This window comes from Netta rufina (assembly GCF_964035555.1).
Source record: "Netta rufina genome assembly, chromosome: 2".
NCBI lineage: Eukaryota > Metazoa > Chordata > Aves > Anseriformes > Anatidae > Netta > Netta rufina.
The window spans coordinates 124,932,908-124,951,343 of NC_140124.1; the positions used below are offsets into that span (position 1 = coordinate 124,932,908).

At 36.4% G+C, this 18,436-nt stretch overlaps 1 protein-coding gene across 1 annotated transcript; it reads left to right on the forward strand.

Annotated features, from left to right (window-relative positions):
* Positions 1-620: 620 nt before the first annotated feature.
* XKR9 (XK related 9) lies at positions 621-12,011 on the forward strand (the record flags this gene model as incomplete). The annotated part of the gene is made up of 3 exons (XM_084282868.1): positions 621-895; positions 10,103-10,326; positions 11,374-12,011. 3 exons carry the CDS (start codon positions 621-623, stop codon positions 12,009-12,011), a joined length of 1,137 nt encoding a protein of 378 aa, XP_084138994.1.
* Positions 12,012-18,436: the final 6,425 nt, after the last annotated feature.

Consider the following 18,436-nt stretch of genomic DNA (forward strand, 5'->3'; position numbering starts at 1 on the left):
TCTTTTTTGTTTCCCTAATCTGGTTTTAAAAAATTAGTAGGGGTAAGCTTTTTTCTTAGTATTTTGCTACTTTTAAGAATTGTCTCAGTGGCTGCTTGAGAAGGAGAAGAATTGCCATGGTTGGGAGAGTGACTGCCCTCAGGAGGTTCAGAGGTACAGCTTCTCTGGCACTGATTCTTCACAGATATCTCAGTACATTCTGCATTTTGTACTTGCTTGTTTAAATGGTCATGAAAATTGCTGTATGACAATTTAAAAATAAATTATTGTTACTGATGATTTTCCTTTTTCTTCTTAGGTTTAGGAACCCATAATGAAGAATGAGTGAACCAGTTAAAAAGACAATTAGACAATTTAGATTTATGTTCTCCAGAATAGACATGCATCAATGAAGTTAGTTTAATATTTAATTCAAGAACACAGAAAAATGGAAGTCCTTTGGTTTTTATTCAGCTTGCCATGATAAAAATATGCAACCAACTTTTTTTTTTTTTTTCATAAAGGACAATGAACAAGCATTATCATCAGGAAGAAGACTCTGTTGTAAGAAAGCATTTACTTTTAATCTGACTTTCTTCACATGAAATGAGGACAGAATGACAACAGCAACAATCTAACACATGATGAAGTATACCAAGGAGAATTTTATTTTTTTACTTTGTGGAATTATAATTTATATAGTTGATATAGGAGTGGATTTCTGGGTAGCCAGTAAATATTTCTATAAGGGACAATATACTTGGGCTATATTAATAATCAGTTTTAGATGTCTTTCATCACTAATAACTCAAATATTCAGTTATCAGTGGTTTAAAAATGACTGTGAAGGTACTGATCCTGAGAAGCTCAAATGGATTTTTCTGGTTCATTTCTTTCACTGTGGAATTTTTATAAGGTAAGCATTTTTATTTTATGTTATGTTATGTTATGTTATGTTATGGTATGTTATGTTATTTATTTTATTTTATTTTAAAATGAGATATCATATTGCTTTTAGCCAGTTTATAAAGAAATCCCAGTGCCAGGTTATTATGTTAATATGGCTTCAGGGACACTGCTGGCATTAACAACAACTATTCCACATAAGTGAATAATTTTTGTCTGCTTATGCCAGGAGTAAATTATGCCAGGTTTTGATGGAAATATAGATTTTTTTTTTGTTTTCATTTGACCTATTAATAATATTCTATTTGATTCATCATCCTTTTGATAATTTTAATAAGATTGCTTTACAGAGATGTACTCTTGTACCTGATAAAGAAATGTAGGTTTTTAAAGTGATGTTAGGAAGATAATTTGTGTGGTTACATTAGCTGGAGTAAGTTACATAGCTGAAGTAAGAGGTAATATGTGAAATCAAAACTCTAACAAAACTTAGAAAACCACCAGAATTTGGGAAAGAAATGAGTAATTCAATACTAAGTAAGAATGCTTACTGCAGGGACTGAGTTATAGTGACAGGCACCTTTGTTTCCTGACAGGTGCATGTCCAGGAGTAGTTTAAGATACCGTATGTTTAACATTCTTTCTTTAGCTTCTGTGGTGGTGTTACTGTAAAATTATCATTATAGAGATCATTTTTGCTAAGATTTTACTTTTATTGTAAAACTGATTTGAAAGATTTTGATGAAAAGTCCTGAGGACCTGAATTTCCATTATTTTGTGTAAGTAACATTCAATAAACCTGAGCAGATATAGACTCCTCAGAGGCATTTAATAAAATGCTTATTTAAAATGCCTCTTTTAACTTCCTATATTTATGCCAATGTAAAAAATCCTCTAGTATACATGTTTCATTCATCTTATATTATCATGGATTAAGGAAAATGATGAAGTTTCTACATACAACAATTAACTTTTACTTCTGAATATATACATTTTTTTCCTTTTGCCCAACAGCTTTGCTTTTCTGCTACTCCTCTTACAATTCTAAAGTCTTAGACTTCACAGAGAAGTATTTACTGCCAGGTTTTATCTTTCTGATGTCAGGCAGTAGAAAATCTTAAAATACAATATTTCAAAGGAAAAAAAATAAATAAATCCCTGTTCAGTTTCACCAATGGATTTGTATTCAAATCCATGGACATGGGTTGGTTCAGCCTGGAGAAAAGGAGGCTCAGGGGTGACCTTATTGCTCTTTACAGATACCTTAAAGGAGGCTGTAGCGAGGTGGGGGTTGGTCTATTCTCCCATGTGCCTGGTGACAGGACGAGGGGGAATGGGCTTAAGTTGAGCCAGGGGAGTTTTAGGTTGGATGTTAGGAAGAACTTCTTTACCGAAAGGGTTGTTGGACACTGGAACAGGCTGCCCAGGGAAGTGGTGGAGTCACCATCCCTGGAAGTCTTCAAAAGACGTTTAGATGTAGAGCTTAGGGATATGGTTTAGTGGGGACTGCTAGCGTTAGGTCAGAGGTTGGACTCGATGATCTTGAGGTCTCTTCCAACCTAGAAATTCTGTGATTCTGTGATTCTGTGAAGTGAGATGTACAAACACCCAGCCACAGGGACACTACCAGATTTTGCCTTTCAGAGGGGATGTCTCTGGGCCCACTGTGGCCTACTCCTTTTTGGCCATTTCCAAGTCTTGTCATCTTCAGGTTTGGCCATCCTTATTTTGCTGCCTACAAACCTTCCCCATTGAGATTTTTTTCTTCCAAAGTAAATTAAAGCCCTGACCTCAGCTTCTGGTACCTGATGATCAATGTTAAGCCAGAAACTACAGTGTCATATGGTAACCCTCCCTTCTTCCTCTTTCTCTACTATGATATCATTCTCTGTAATCTGTATCAGACTGTAATTCTGGCTTGATGTTACACACCCAGGTTTCCCCTAAAATCTCCTGCTGATTTGTGCCTATCTTTAAGACCTCTCTTTAAACGTGAAATTTTAGGATTCAGATCCAAATTCTGATCATCTTCAACTCTTGGTTATGTAATCTTGACTAAAAAGCTGTATCTGTTCAAAGTACTACCTCTACACACATATTTTTAATAGATTAGTTCTTACGCTTTCCAATGAATACATCTTACCGTGAATTTCTATAATTTCCAAATATCTTTCCCACAATTAACCCCATCTTCTTTTAGAGGTTTGTTATCTAGTAAACATAATTTTGCCCTTCGCAGTGGCAGTGTAGCCATCTTGGTCACCTGTTCTGTATTGCACAAATAATGTTTTCTCCTGTGCTGCTGCTTACAGTTGGAAAAAAAAATCCAATTTGACATACATAAATTACAAAACTCTTTGAGCCACTCCTCAAAATTCATCAGTTTGATAATGCATACAGTAAAGTATAAGCTGATAACAGCAAGCTGACACCTGTGCTTGTACTTGGTCATCAGCTGTTATATACTTCAATAGGAAGCATATAACATTTTTCTTAGGTGTATTCACGTGCACTTCCTTCCTGCCCTCCTTCATCATCCAGAAAATTTAGACAATGAGTATTTATTTCTATACTTATTTCTATAGTGAATACAGTCAAAACAGATATTGTCAGAAGTCAGGTCATAATTATTAAGGTGAACCTCACCAGGTTGTACTTTGGGGCAGGAACATATCTTTCCAACCTACCAAAGAGGGAAACAGGGACCTAACTTGTAAATACTGACTCAGCCAGAGAACTTAGAATTCCTGAAATTGGAAGATATGAATACACCTTGCTAAATTCTCTCTCTCCTTCCAAGCTTCCTTCCTCCCTCCCTCCATTCTTCCCTTCCTTTCTTCAGGTTTTGTAATCACACTATCAGTGCTAAGTTATAAATATTGAAATCACGTGTGTACATATATGAACATAATACATATGTACATAAAATATAGAAACATTATGCACAATATATAAATAAAAATTAAAATTATTCCATATATAATAGTTATGTTTTATATAAAATGTTATTCTCTGAGAGGAGCTTTTCAAGACAAAATTTAGGTGTACACTAGTACACCTAAATACATGTACATTAGTACATGTACATGTATTAGCCACACTGACTAAATTTATTTTCATCCTGACCCATATAGATGGGTCCCACCGATGTCAATAGAGTTAAGAACAGGCTGCAGCATAATAACTGACCTTAAGAAGATAACACAGTCAGTGAATGTGGAAAAAAGAAACATTTTCATGTGACCCTGTATGAATTCACTGACTTCTAGCAATTTGCAACATCAGTCAAGAACACGAGGAAGACTAAATTTTAGCAAGTAATAAACTTTTCTGTCAGAATAGCAGACCACAGAGGCAGCTACAGTTGTGATAGTGAAAGTTGCTATTACGTCTCTTGATGCTTAAAAGAAGGATCATGATGCCCTACTTTAAAAAGAAGCAGATGAAAAAGATTTTTTTGCATATTTTTAAAGGTGAATTCTAAATATATAAGAAATCAGAACAAATGCAAGTGCTCTGTTAAACGTGGTATTATTCCATGACATTAAAAAAAAAAAAAGTGATGAGAAAAATGTAGTTGAGCTAGATGATGTCCAGTTATATTTGTACAGCTTTCGCATGTGGTAAACCACACCCAAACTGAGTGGATCAAAAACAAAGACTGAAGCTGGTAATGTGCCTCCAGCAATTTTGTGTACAACAAGAAGATCTGCAAGACAAAGTAATTAGGAAGGTATTTAAAATATTAAGTCAGTGTGGTACAGAGTTAATTAAAGTGGAAGTTTTGTAATGCTACTTTAAGTGAGTTAGAAATCATAGAATAATATGTATTTGCTCACGTTTTCTTAAGAAAACTTTTCTGCCCTAAGGTATTGACAGTCACATCAGTTTCCTGGACTTAATCCAAGCCTTTTGATACTTAGAAGATTAGGTTTAATGTGCAGCAGAGAAGAAATTCCCTTTGATTAAGGATTTATATAATTCTGTGAACTGTGACTGCCTGACCAGAATTCAGAAGAGACAATTGTTGCTGCCAGGTCTCTCTCACTCTCTCCTTCCATGGAACTATGACTTTCCAACTGGCACCCAAACTCTCATCAGCGCAGTTTAGTGAGATGGGATGTGTACCGTAGTACAGGGACTGCAGTGCAAATTTTAAGAGGAAGCAGGTGACATGGAAGCACTGTCAAGACAGCTTGCCCGTGATGTTTGAAGCCATGAAGTAACAAAAACAAGTAGCTGTCACATTTGTGAATTTCCAGTCACATTTAGAGCCTAAGCCTTCCTAATGTTACAGGAGAATACAAGGAAATTTCATCCCTTAAGAAATGATGAGGAAACTGTAGGAGCAGCTCAAGAACAGAGACACCTGATCTGTGCTTAAATGAGTGTTTATAACAAGGCGTCCTAACATCTGTTCTCCACAAAGCAACTCTACAAGGGCAGAAAACTTTTTTTTTTTTTTTCCTAACAAAGTGAATATGATATTTAGAAACACTGATAATTTTTTACTGTTCGCATATGACAATTATAGTTGTAAAGAAATCTGTTTTCATTCTTTTGTCTTCCAAGTAGTTTGTATATTTAATAAATGAAAAAAATCTTTTATGAGTTTAGAGAGGGTAAAAGTAAATGGCAAACAAAATGGCAATTTGTCTGTATTATTGACACACAACCATGCCCATCTCACCTTGAGTTTAAGATGTAGCTCTATCTAAAGTATGTAATCAATCAAATATTTTTAATTAATATATTTTTTTATTCCAGGTGAAATAGTTTAAATAGTTTTAACTTTTTTTTTTTTTTCCTAATTTGTGAATATTGGAACAAAATGCTACTATGGCAATAGATATATTAATGTAGGAATAAAATGATGATGGGTTCAGAGCAGGTGCAGTGTTTAGGTGAATAGTGGTCATGACAAATAGAGAATACTGGAGCCTGACCTGTCCCTTAGTACAGAATGAACTCTACCCGTGGCTTTGAATGCACTAGTCCAATGCTAAGCCTAAAAGTTGACTACAGGTCCTTCCTAAAATATTGCTTACCAAATGGGCAGATGGTAATGGGAGTATAAGCTCAAAATGTCCTTATACAATGAAAGATCTGTCACAGTGAACTACAGTGAGTGACAGAGACATGTGGAGCTCATGGAACACCATCTTGCTTAATACATCATGGAAATATTTGGACTTTTACAGAAAAAACGATGTATTTTATACAATATTCAAAGTCAGAAGCGGACTAACCAAAGTAACTATTGCTAGTGAAAAATACTATAGCATATCTTCTTTTAACAGTAGAAACCTAGTATACCATGCTAGGCTTAGAAGGAATATGCTTCTGAAAACTGACAGGTGATTTCAGTTGTGCATCCAAATGAAATACTCTTTTTACAATATGTCTGCTGTTTGCCTTGCATATCATCTGCTGTCTCAGCTGTGAGCTCTGCAGCTCAAAATTTATGCAGCTGGTTTTCACTTCACAGGCAAACACAGGCTCTGGTGAATGAGTCCATGGACAACTAACAGATTGGTCTACCCAATTGTTTTTTCTTGAAAACGTTATAAACTCTCCAGATGTTTACATCTCCAATGCAAGAACCAGATGTTTTGGTATCCTAATTGTTTTATAAACTGAAAAAGCTATAGAAGGCTTGCCAAGCAGTTTAGTTCTTTGCTTATGGGAGATTACTCAGAAAACAGTAAAATAAATACACAAAAGCATAAAACCAGAAAACAGTTTCCTTTGGGAGTAAATAATGGATCTAGAGCCAGCTGACGGAATCAGAGTGCAGCCTGAGTGTCAGGGCTACAGTCTGTAGAGTCTCTGTCAGGAGAAGGACAAAAGATCTTCCTCCAAGGCTCCTCAGTGGTGGCATAACTGCCTAACACCTTCTGCTGATGCTTCCACGTTGCAAGCCTGGAAATTCTCGCTTTACATATAACATGCTTACTATTCCAGGAAATAAATCATGATTCCTCTAGTATGCACTTAACCCAGGACCTGCAAATCCTGACTCTTTCACTTGTAGCAACAGAAGGGCCCCTGTCACTGTGTCCCTTGGGGTCAAGGGTTTTGGTCTTTAAAGATGGTGAAGGTGTTAAACTTCTAACGTCTGGAGGAACCAGGAATCTGTCTGAGCTCCTCCAGTAAACTGAGGTACTAAGTACTCAAAACTGAGGTACTGAGCTGAGGTTACTGTTTGAGCAGTGAGCAAAGGGGACTGTGCTTCAGTGCCAAATTGGGATGAGATCTGGGTGTCAAATGATCACTTGTATACTGTTTTCTGTATAAAGGAAATGCAACTGTACAAGTTTCATGGGATTCTTAGTATATGTGTTCCTGTGAACAACCAGGGAATTGGGAATCTACAGCACTTTAGCACGAATCTTGAAGTCATCTAGGATGCAGTCTCAAGCAATGGAAGTAGGGGCCAGGCTAAGGGCATAGCCCGCATGTTTGCAGACTTGCACAAATGTATGAGATAACCTAGTGATGGTCTGTGATGTTCTGCTTGATTTATCCTAAAACCAAATCCTAATGAATGATGCAGTCTTCATCATCTAGATGACTAAATTCTTCTGTCAAGAGGGAAGACCTTTAGCAATGTTTATGATGTTAGAAAATTTGGCTGAATAACAGTGAATTTTCTTGAGGAAGGATGGCTTTTGTTGTTGGATGTAGCCCAAATGGGTTCATTGGAGAAGAATATTAGAAGTTCAAATCTGGGAAATGCAAAGGCAGAAATAAGGTTGAAAGTGATGTCTGAAGGCTGTTAGGCTCAAAATTTTATTTATAGGCAAATACATTACTTGTAAAGCCAATAAATTATTATATGATTAAAATCTCAGTAGTTTATTCCAAGAATCATTATTAGTCTGGATCCATTTATTACTAGATAAGAAAAAATGCTTCTATGCATAAAAAGTTTCAGTAGTAGTAATCCATTTAGAATTGTTATACATATTTCTTGCTTCCTATTCCCTTTTCTGCTGTTTTGCTCACCTGTCCTCTACTCCTCTAGATCCTGAGCTCAGCAGTTTCATTCTGGTGTAAGGGGGTATTACAGTTACCAGTTTCTGGAGTCTTGATGGAAGGAATATAAGGCTCATGTTGATGGCTTCTTCTTCACACTAGGATTCCCTTTGGGACTTTTTTGTATATTTACATTTGGACTTTGCTGTCTCTTAATTTATCTGCAGCTTATTATACATCAAAATTTAGTATCTATGGGCCCTTTAAGTCATGTTAGATGCTATTTATTTGCTGGCTTTTTTACCCCTAAAAAAACTTTCATCTGTCTCTAGGTCAGCACTTCAGAATGTGAGTTTTAATGAGTAGTTTACAGCCTTGTTGTCTCCAATGCCAAGCCGTGCTATGCATTACTTTTCTGCACTGCATCTCAAGGCCTCTGTTATCAAACCAGGACTATATTTCTCTATACTACTCTACTCTCTACTCTCTACTCTGACATGTCTTTTGGTGGTAGGGGGATAGTTGGACTACATGATCTTGGAGGTCTTTTCCAACCTTTATGATTCTATGATTCTATGTTGTCATGATAGTCATATATATATCATTCAAGATAGAGTAGCTACTTGTAACTGTAACCCATATGAAAGTATGACTGTACCACACAAAAACAAACAAAAGAGCCAACTGGTCAATTAGATTTTTTTATTATTATTATTTTTTTTTTTCCTGTGGCAAATACAAGCTAAACCAATCTTGGTGTAGCTAAAACAAGTAAAACAAAATTGCAGGCAAGTCAAGAAAACTTCAAACAGAACAAGCCTGACAAGCATGAGTCCTGAGGCCTTGCAAAGTCAGTATGAAGCTCATGTCCCATTACTAGCAATGGCAGTGACTATTACAGTGCTTCAGTTACAGGGTCTAGTCTACAACCTTCACAGCCAGTGCTACTAATCACTTGAAATGAGGTAACTGGAAGAAGAAATCAAACATTGCTTTGGTTCAGGGTGAGAACAGTTCAGCTGGCAAGAGTTCATTAGCTGTGAGAATCTGTTCCTCTGGAGTTGCCCCAATCTCATCTACTATAGACAGCATTACACAGTACTTCTGGTTTCCAAAGCACTAGTGCAATGAACCACACCATTCCCCATGGCTGAGTGTATGTATGAGTCCATGAGGGACAGTGGAAATACTGTAATTTGCAGCAGCTGTAGTTCTGGTCCTACATCAGGCAGTGGACATTGTTCTGTTTTCCTAAACACGGCTTGTAAAAATTATCATGAACAAGAGCAGGTTCCTCTCTTAATCAAACGGTTTTTGATTAAAAATTATTTGTACTCTCCCTTGTGAGGTGCTATGCCCACCTTCATGCCCGAAGTAAAGGCCTTGAAAATGGGAATCAAAGCTAGGAATTATTTATCTCTAAGCATGGCATTAGAGAAATCCTGACTAGAAAAAGTTCTTTACTAGACATGATAATGCATGCCAGCCAACTGACTAACTAATTCTATTTATCTTTACATTTTCTGCTCTTTTAGAGGAAATTTTGATTTAGTCTTAATTGAAAATAAACCATAATTGTTCTAAAAGTCTTTCAGGTGCACTCATTTGCTAAGGGAAATGGCTTGTTCTTGTAAAATTACTCAGATAATAGAATCTGTAGTCCCAGGAGATCTGTGTCTTGACAGTAATTTTCTGAAATTAAAGTCTTCCTGGGTATTTAGAAAAGAATGTTTGAGTGATAATTTTTTAATTTTCTTTTTCCAAAAATCCTGTTGTATGTTTGCATTTCATCAGTTGTTATCCTTGGGGGTTATAGTCTTATATTATATGCAGTTGGATATTCACAGCTGGATATTCACTAATTCCCTTAAAAGGATAGAAAAAAGGTAAATGAGTATCTCATATAGACTGAGAAGAGATGCTGAGGGAATTTTCAGAAATGCGTTATCTTTTAAGAAATAAAAAACTAACAAAATAACACTTGTAATCTTTTTTCAGGCAAGTCTCATTCTCTTCTAGTTGTTTTTACATTGCATCAGTATCAGTGGGCATAAATGATTATCTATCACCGATACCAGACAGATATCAGACTAGATCTTAGCTTAGTAGAAAGTATTGGACTACATTCAAAGAAAAAATGTGAATGGAGAATGAAATGGGAAAAGTCTTTGTTAGCCCATATAATTTTATAGAGTCATGCTTTCAAAAAACAGTCTAATCAAGTCTCTCTTTTTAATAGGTATTGGTTTGCTTTGAAGTATGGCTGCCAAGCTGCATTTAAACAAAACAGCAATGGAGATGTATCAGAAACAGACCATCCCAACTTCATTCAAAAACAAGCCATTGATGTACTGACCGATATTAACATGCTCAGGATATTCAAGACTTTTCTGGAGACCACACCACAGCTTTTTGTCCAGATTTATGTACTCATGGAACACAGAAACCATAATTTCTATCAATGTGAGTCTTTCTTTCTCTATGATTTGAAAGCTGAGTATTTTACCTAAAAAGATAACTCATGTTATTGTATAAAATTTTAAATGTACCTTGGAAAACATACACTGCGTTGTATAATTGCTTTGCATTTAGTTATAATTTCTGTCTCTTAGGTGATCCATTCTGCTAAATTCATGGAAATAAGGTTTCACTGTACCAAGTCATTAATGTAAACATGATACATCATTTGAGAATAAGCTGTTGAATATTGTTAGCGTATATATTTTAGAACCATTAGTGTGTGCTTGCCTATAGTTCTTTTAAAATGGCTAACTGGACATCTAGAAATTGGTAACATATTTAGAGCAGCCCTGTGACTTGTCACTATCCTCATCCACGCTTTACAGGTAAGGGAGAGAGTCATAAAAAAAATGCACCAGCAGTGCAGAATGCCGTATGAGGAATAGATACTGGTTTAAATCTCAGAAGCAGGAGAGCAGCTATACTATTTTCAGCTCTGAAGCTAGCAGCAGTATGTGCAAGACATTTACCTGCTCAGGGCTGGATTTTATCTAACCAAATGGAAAAACCTACATTGTTGTTTAGTGTTTTTTCATGGAGTTAATAAGTACTCAGATGCAATGGTTAGATGAACCTCATCTTAAATATGACCATGTGAAGGGTCAAGTCTCAGTTATAGGTACCTACATATAAACATCCTAGCCTCAATATCAGTTTCTGAAACCAAAGTTTTTATGGGCTTTTTTCTTGCAATACCTTGGGAGTTTCTAAGGCACCCATGGACAGAAATGACAAATATGACACAAAATTTTGGTGAAACCAGCAACAGCAAGAGATCCCAAATGGCAACAGATGCCTAGATTTAGGCAACTAAACTGAGCCTTAAAATTAAGGTGACTTGTTCAGGAGCATGGGGGAAATATCATGTTGGTAAAAGGAAAGTGCAAAGAAACATGAACTTGGTCAGTACTTGTTCAAAACTTCAGAAATTTTAATGTAAAATAAATATATTTCTAATAGGTCTAACACTTATCCCTGTGTTTTGTTTAGATGCTGCCATTATTATGTCTTTCTGTGGTATTTCCTTTTCAACGGTTGATTATCAGATATCATTACGAAAATCTCTGCCTGATAAAGACAGATTTCGTGTACTTTCCAAGTTGGTGTATCTCTTCTATAAACTGCTTACCATCACTTCTTGGATACTCAGTATTTCACTGGTCACTCTACTAAGTGCTAGAAGTTCTGTAATTCTGCTGATATTTCTTTGGAGCTGTGGTTTTGCCTGGACTTTGAAACAACACACAACATTTTGCAAGTCTAAGAAGATGGAATTTCTGTACAGAACTATCATTGGAATCGTCCTGCTTTTTACCTTTTTTAACATAAAGGGGAGAAAAACAAAAGTTCCTGTTTCTATTTATTATGTTACTCACACCCTTGTAACTGTAGGCATTCTGCTTGTATATTGGTTTTGGAAACCCTCGGTTGTCAAGGAAATACATTTTACAATTGTGGGCATCTTAACTATTCTCTGTCTGGTGTTAGGTATTGTTTTTCTTGTTGTTTATTACAGGCTTTTTCATCCTACTTGTTATTGCAAACAACGGACGTGTTTCGATGAAGTTGATAGAAGGGCAGGAGACAATGTGGAAATTGGTAGATTTCAGAATTTCATAATGCAATGAAGAGTATAGATTTTTATGTAGACTTCAAAACAAACACTTGCTGAACAGTCTTTGTTTTTTGTTTATTTTCACTAAGTAGCACTTAATGGCACAGAGTTATTGGCTGTGAATAACCTTTTTTTTTTTTTTTTTTTTTTTTGTGGTGCTTTACAAATCCTTTATAACATGAAAATTTTTCTATGTGCTGGTCAATGTTATTTTTTAAAATAGAAACAATTTATCCCTCCAACCCAATTCACTGTTTTAGTTTTAACCAACGTAAATAAAACAGGAAAAGCTAAAAGTGAATCAAATGAAAGACATAATTACTGGTGTATTCTGTTTATGTTGCTTCTGTTAAAAACAAGGCTTACTGGCTTATTCTTGCTGGAAGGAAAGAGGAGTGCATTTGAAATAATCAGGGGTAGCAATCTGTTAGTTGTCTGCTTTTTCCCATTACTGTAAAACCTGCAGTTTTTCTTTAGATGAGTATAGCTACAAAACTCACTGACTTTTCCTTAAATTTTCCCTAAAGAAGAATAGTTTTGATTTATGGTCCAATCACTGTCTTGCCACAAGGAAATTTGGGGAGATATTTTAAAGCACTTTATCTTCTAGGTGTTTTAATGACTCCTTTATTGCTTTTGTTCTGCTAGTCTTTCACACGCCCTTTTGTGTTTAGGAGTGATGCCACTTTATTGTTCTGGATTATAATAGCCTGAATGATTTATTGATAGCAACAGGATTCTCAGATATAAAGGAAGAATCTTCCTTGAAGCTTTCCTCTCCTTCAAGCTCTAAAATGTAATAATTTAAATGCTGGTTACCACTGAAAGAAGAGGAGGCTAGGCGTGCAGCGGTACAGCTTCTTTTGTCTTTGTCACTAGAGAAAAGTGGAAAGGGAACCAACTGTTCTTTTTGATACATTACATTTGCAGGAGGTGACAGTGAGTAGGGCTGAGAAGTGATGGAATAACCAGCTTGTGCATCAAATTTTTTTGGCAGAAGGCAGAGTGAAACTAGACAACATTTCATTCCAATTTTCAAATGCTATATCAACAACAGTAAATGCTGTACAAGAAAATAAAATCCATAGCCACTATTTCATCAGAATCAAAACCTAAGGTGAAGTCTTTCAGAGCTGCTGGTTTTACAGCTGAGTTACAGAAAGTGGGCCTCCTTCTTTCTCCTTCTTTTCCAATAATTTACATTTGCAACTAGAATAGCCACAGGCAAAGGGAGGAAATGGGTCTTGAGAAAAGAGACTAGAGATAAGCACAGCTGATAAACTTTGCCAGGAACAAAATCTGTTAGCATTATTGATTGACAGAAACATCCCTGACATTTTGGGGGAAGGGCTGATGCTCTGGTTGATAGGTTGCTGAAGAGCTGATTTCTGTGCCTTTTGTGTCAAGTCCATGAACTGCAGACCACTTTTTGATCGTTATCCTTCTAGCCTGAGCAGAGCTCAGTGAATTTTTTGAATGTGCTTTTTCCTGTTGCATTGTCAAACGAATTGCTTCCACACTTCTCTTCACCAAACCAACAATCATTTACATCTCCTTAATCCCATTCCAGGAAATTAATTGCTAGGTGTATAGCTTGGACTTCATGGTCTGTCTTTCTGATCATACATGTGAAAAAACAATAGAGTGAGAAGAATTTACTTCTAAAATCCCTCAGTCACCCACTTGTGAGTGGGGTGACTAGGATGTCTGTTCAGAAGGTAGAGAAAAAAAAAATCACAATCCACGAGAAAGAGATAAAAAAATAAAAAAGCACAATCCATGAGACTTAAGCAATATTTTTTCTCAAATGAGTACATAAAAGAGCACTTTTATTTCTCTTTACTCTGGAAAAAAAGAAAAGAAAAAAAAGAAAAAAAAAGAAAAAAAAAGAAAAAGATTTATTTGCCTTGCAAAGGCTGCAAAAATGGAGCACAAGGCTCCATCCTTCTTTATACATCATGATTGTCCCAAGTTCTCCCTTATCTACAGAGTATTTATTACTGGTGTTGGTGTTTTTGGCAGCAAAATGCATGATTTTAGTCTGAATATACTCTTAGTTTTCTATGAGAAAATAGGATCTTAAATATTCAAGACTAAAATCCCTTTATTGCTTCCTACACTTTCATTGTTCATCTGAAATCCTAGGAAGAGACTAGGGTAAGGCAGGGTGGAAAAGTAAGAATACTATCTCTATCTTGCAGATTTTTTTTTCTGTTATTTGGAAGAAGACCTCAAACTTTGCACATTATCTTGGAAGCAAATCTTTGGGGAAATATGAGCTTCTGAGAAGCCTGAGCATCGGACTTTCAGCCCCAGGGCCTCCAGGTTGTCTGCCTGCCTGCCAGATGCCAGGAATCTGGAGCCTGAGTTGTGCTGGAGGAAGGTTTCTGGTGAAACAAAACAAATTTGTCTTGGTGACCTTTTTTTTTTTTTTTTTCTTTTCCTCTCACTGAACTTACAAATTCCAACTAAAAGCATTTTGTTGTTGTATCTCTGCCCAACTCTTAGCACTCATTTTCTTTCATGGGAGAAAAAATACGTGTTGAACTGCCTTCTATTGTTCTCCTTTTGCTTTCTTCGTATGTCTTATCGTTCTCTCTTCTGCACTATGGAAGAAGAAAGCTACATGGAAGTTGAGTTCGCAACAAAGGCATCTATGTGGCTATTTATATTACACTAATACAAACACACACAAACCTAATTACTTAAGTTTCATTTCCCATTTTATGCCTGTAAATTCTAGTGGATATAAATTCAACCTTATTCTAAACCTTGGAATGGATCCTTTGGGAAGTCACACAGATTATTTTCATAAAGCTTAAACAGATCTTCAGTATCCTGCTACAGGTACTGTGAACCTCTCTTTTGCCATCATCAGTCACAGAGCCTTCGAGAGAAGTGAATTCATGTTAGCTTATCCCCTTCCTAACTTGTAGACTTCTATTTTTTTTCCCCAATTCAAATATCCTCTCTTTCTTGTTTGAAATATTCTCTTTGATTATAGTTGTCAAAATGGCTTCTCATTCATTTGGTCATTCTAACCCACTGTAGCAGGGGGTGGGAAATGCAGGGAAGCATATGAATTGATTATAGACACATTTCATACCATCAGAGGCCACTTCAGACAAAACAAACAAACCCCCACTTCACCTAGGTGTAAAGTTCAAACAATAGATTTTTATATGTCCTTTCTGTTCCCTGACTACTCTTAAACTTCAGCTGCCACTCAGTTCATGCATTGTGCCTGACCTTGTCATTTTAATCTAACTGCAAATTGAAAACAAATGTTTTTTTTTTTTCTTTTTTCTTTTTTGTTTTGTTTTGTTATGTATGTCCATTACATCTTACAAGAAGTATTTTAATAAGTTAAATAAAAATAATAAACAGTTTCTTCCTGTTTTGACTACTGTCAGACCTGGGTAAGAGGGACAACATTCAACAGAATTGTTTTAATTATCCTACTAATATTCAATGTGCCATTTGATGGCATTGGTGAGCTCACCTGATGTAGCACAGATAGCACTGATTTATGAAGCCATAATTGGGTTTCCAATAAACATTTGTCAAAATAATGTATTCATTCAAACCAAAGCCTTCTTTATTTATTCATATAAAAGAGCACTTAACTTTCAACAAAGAATTGCCTGCCATCAAAAACACTCCATAAATGGAGGAAATTTATGAAGACACAGTACCAGAGGGTGATCAGTGGAAGACTAAAGTTCACTTTAACCCTTCAGAGTGCTGAGTCCCACCTCTTGCTTGTTACTTGGACTATATATACTTCTTCTTAAAAGTCCAAAGCCCAGACATTAACCTTTGTATATTTATATAGTAAAGTACCAGCTCTCTTTTTACCATAGAGTTTTACATCTCAAAGACTGTTTCAAAGCTAAGATCTCTCATTTTTATTATGTAGTGTAGAAGCATGCACACATCTCAAAGGTAGCTGGTTTTAGATTTACCTATGTTCTGCCCCAAATTATTACCATGTACATATTCTTCTAAAAAAGGATAGTTTAAGGAGTTGTTTAACTTTCAGGAAGTTAAACAACTTATCTTGTCTGAACCTGAGCCAACACATGTACTTGTCATTCATTCCAGCTGAAGAATTTTTCTGTTCTGTCTCTCTGTGCACTTCTGTATTTCCTAGAACTTTAGCTTTAATTTACAGATTTTTAACAGAAGAATAGCAAAGTAACTGGGCTGTACAAGTGATATATGAGTGAAGTAAAGATGGCCCATTAGGATGCATCATCACCAGAAAAAAAAAAAATATTTTGCCTCCAATTATCTAGCATATAACAAATAGGAGTCATGGTGAAGTTTCCCACTGTACGGGTCTTACATCCATTAGTGAAATGCATGCCTTGGTGGGATAAGTAATGATGTTTTAAACTTACCTTAACCTATTAACACCTATTGAAACTACAAACTGCACTGGCCTTCTGGTGATTACATGTTGATTCTGGGTTATATATATGTTTCTATTTTCAGTTAACTTTTTTTTTTTTTTTTTTTTTTTTGAGTACATGCAGCTGTAAATAGTAGAGCAGAATGAGAAAGGATAGGAAGGCACATTCTGAGGTGCTTTCATGCCTCAGAAACTCATTTGATTGATTTTCCTAATCTCAGTACAAGGTTTTGATCTTTATTGCTATTATTGTTATTATTACTGTCTCTTTGTCCAGAAGTCCAGGATGACAATTCATGGAAGAATGTGTATCTATTGGAACACAAGTAAAAAGTTGGTAGTAAATTCCTTTTGTAATTTGCCTGCTCAACAGTTACCAGTGATCATAAGTCTCTCTGATTAAGCACAGGTATTTTTTTAATGAGAGCCTATAGACATCTTGGAAAAGAGATGTTTACCCATCTGGGAGTAGGTCAACTGCTGAGAATCAAGGTATAAATGTCCCTGGACAAATCCTGGCTGCTGTGATAGAGAATGTAAATGACAAAGCTACAGGTTCGAAGGTCACTTGCAAAGATGAATGCATGATGATGGAGAGGAAGACAGAAAAGAGACAGTTTGAGCTAGCATTTTTCTGTCTTTTTCCACATAGCACGCTCCACACACTAGATCAAGTTTAATATCTGTTGTACTGTAACAGCAGAAGGGGACCTCAGATGTCATACTGTAGTTTGTCTTAGAGGAACACTACTGTGGCATTCCTGGCAGAAACTTTCTAAACTGTTCTGAGAAATACAACAACCCAGGCACTCTCTCACAGATCTTCACAGCCTTGTTGGCCAGAAATGTGCTATGTCCAGACTCTGTACTGCAGTCTGAGCCCCTTGTTTTCCTCCCTGCCTTGCAGAGCAGATGGTTTCCTTCTTCTGAAAATACGTATTTTACATAGTAACATATAAGATCATTATCACATTCTCAAGCTCCTCTAAGTGCCAAAAACACAAAGCCACTTAATTGTGTACATCCTATCTTCTAGACTGCCAGTCCTTCATGCTGCTTTCTCTTCCAGTTGATCCATTTCCTCCCTGAAGTGCTGCACCAACAAATCTGCAGTACTCTAGTACTGCTGAATACATGTATATCAGATACATTACTTATGCCCATGTGCTATATTCCTATTTTACATGATAATTCCAGCTTTTGTCTTTTTAATCATAGAATGGCTTGGGTTGGAAGGGACTTTAAAGATCATCTAACTCCAACCCCACTGTCATAGGCAGACACACCTCCCACCAGACCAAGTTGTCCAAAGCCCCATCCAGCCTGGCCTTGAACACCTCCAGGGATGGGGCATCCACAGCTTCTCTGGACAACCTGTGCCAGTGCCTCACAAGAGTGAAGAATTTCCTCCTAACGTCTAATCTAAATCTGTCCTATTAGTTTAAGGTCATTCCCCCTTGTCCTATCATTATCTACCTGAGTAAAGAGTCTTTTTCCATCCTTTTTATAGGACCCTTTTAAGTACTGAAAGGCCACAATTAAGTTTCCCCAGAGCCTTCTCTTCTTCAGGCTGAACTTGATGACTCTGATCATCTTTGTAGCCTTCTTCTGGACTCGTTTTAACAGGTCCACACATTTATTGTGCTGGTGGCCCCAAACCTGGACACAGTACTCCAGGTAGGGCCTCACTAGGGCAGAGTTGAGGGGGACAGTCACCTCCCTTGATCTGCTGGTCACCCCTCTGGTGACACAGCCCAGGACAGCTGAAAACTGAATTTACCTGGTTGATGTTATGCTGTGTATGATATTGCCAATACGGAGACTGTATTCTGTTGATAGTTTTGTTAACTATCAGGTCTTCATTACACTGTTTGAACTGAATGAAAATGCATAGTAAGAAGAACAAATACTTTTGTAATCTGGGCTGTGGACAAATGTGTCATACACTAGGTACAACTGAACCCGAGAAGATACTGCAGGTCTCTTTGCAGTATGCAACCAAATTTTTAGGTTGTTTTGCAATG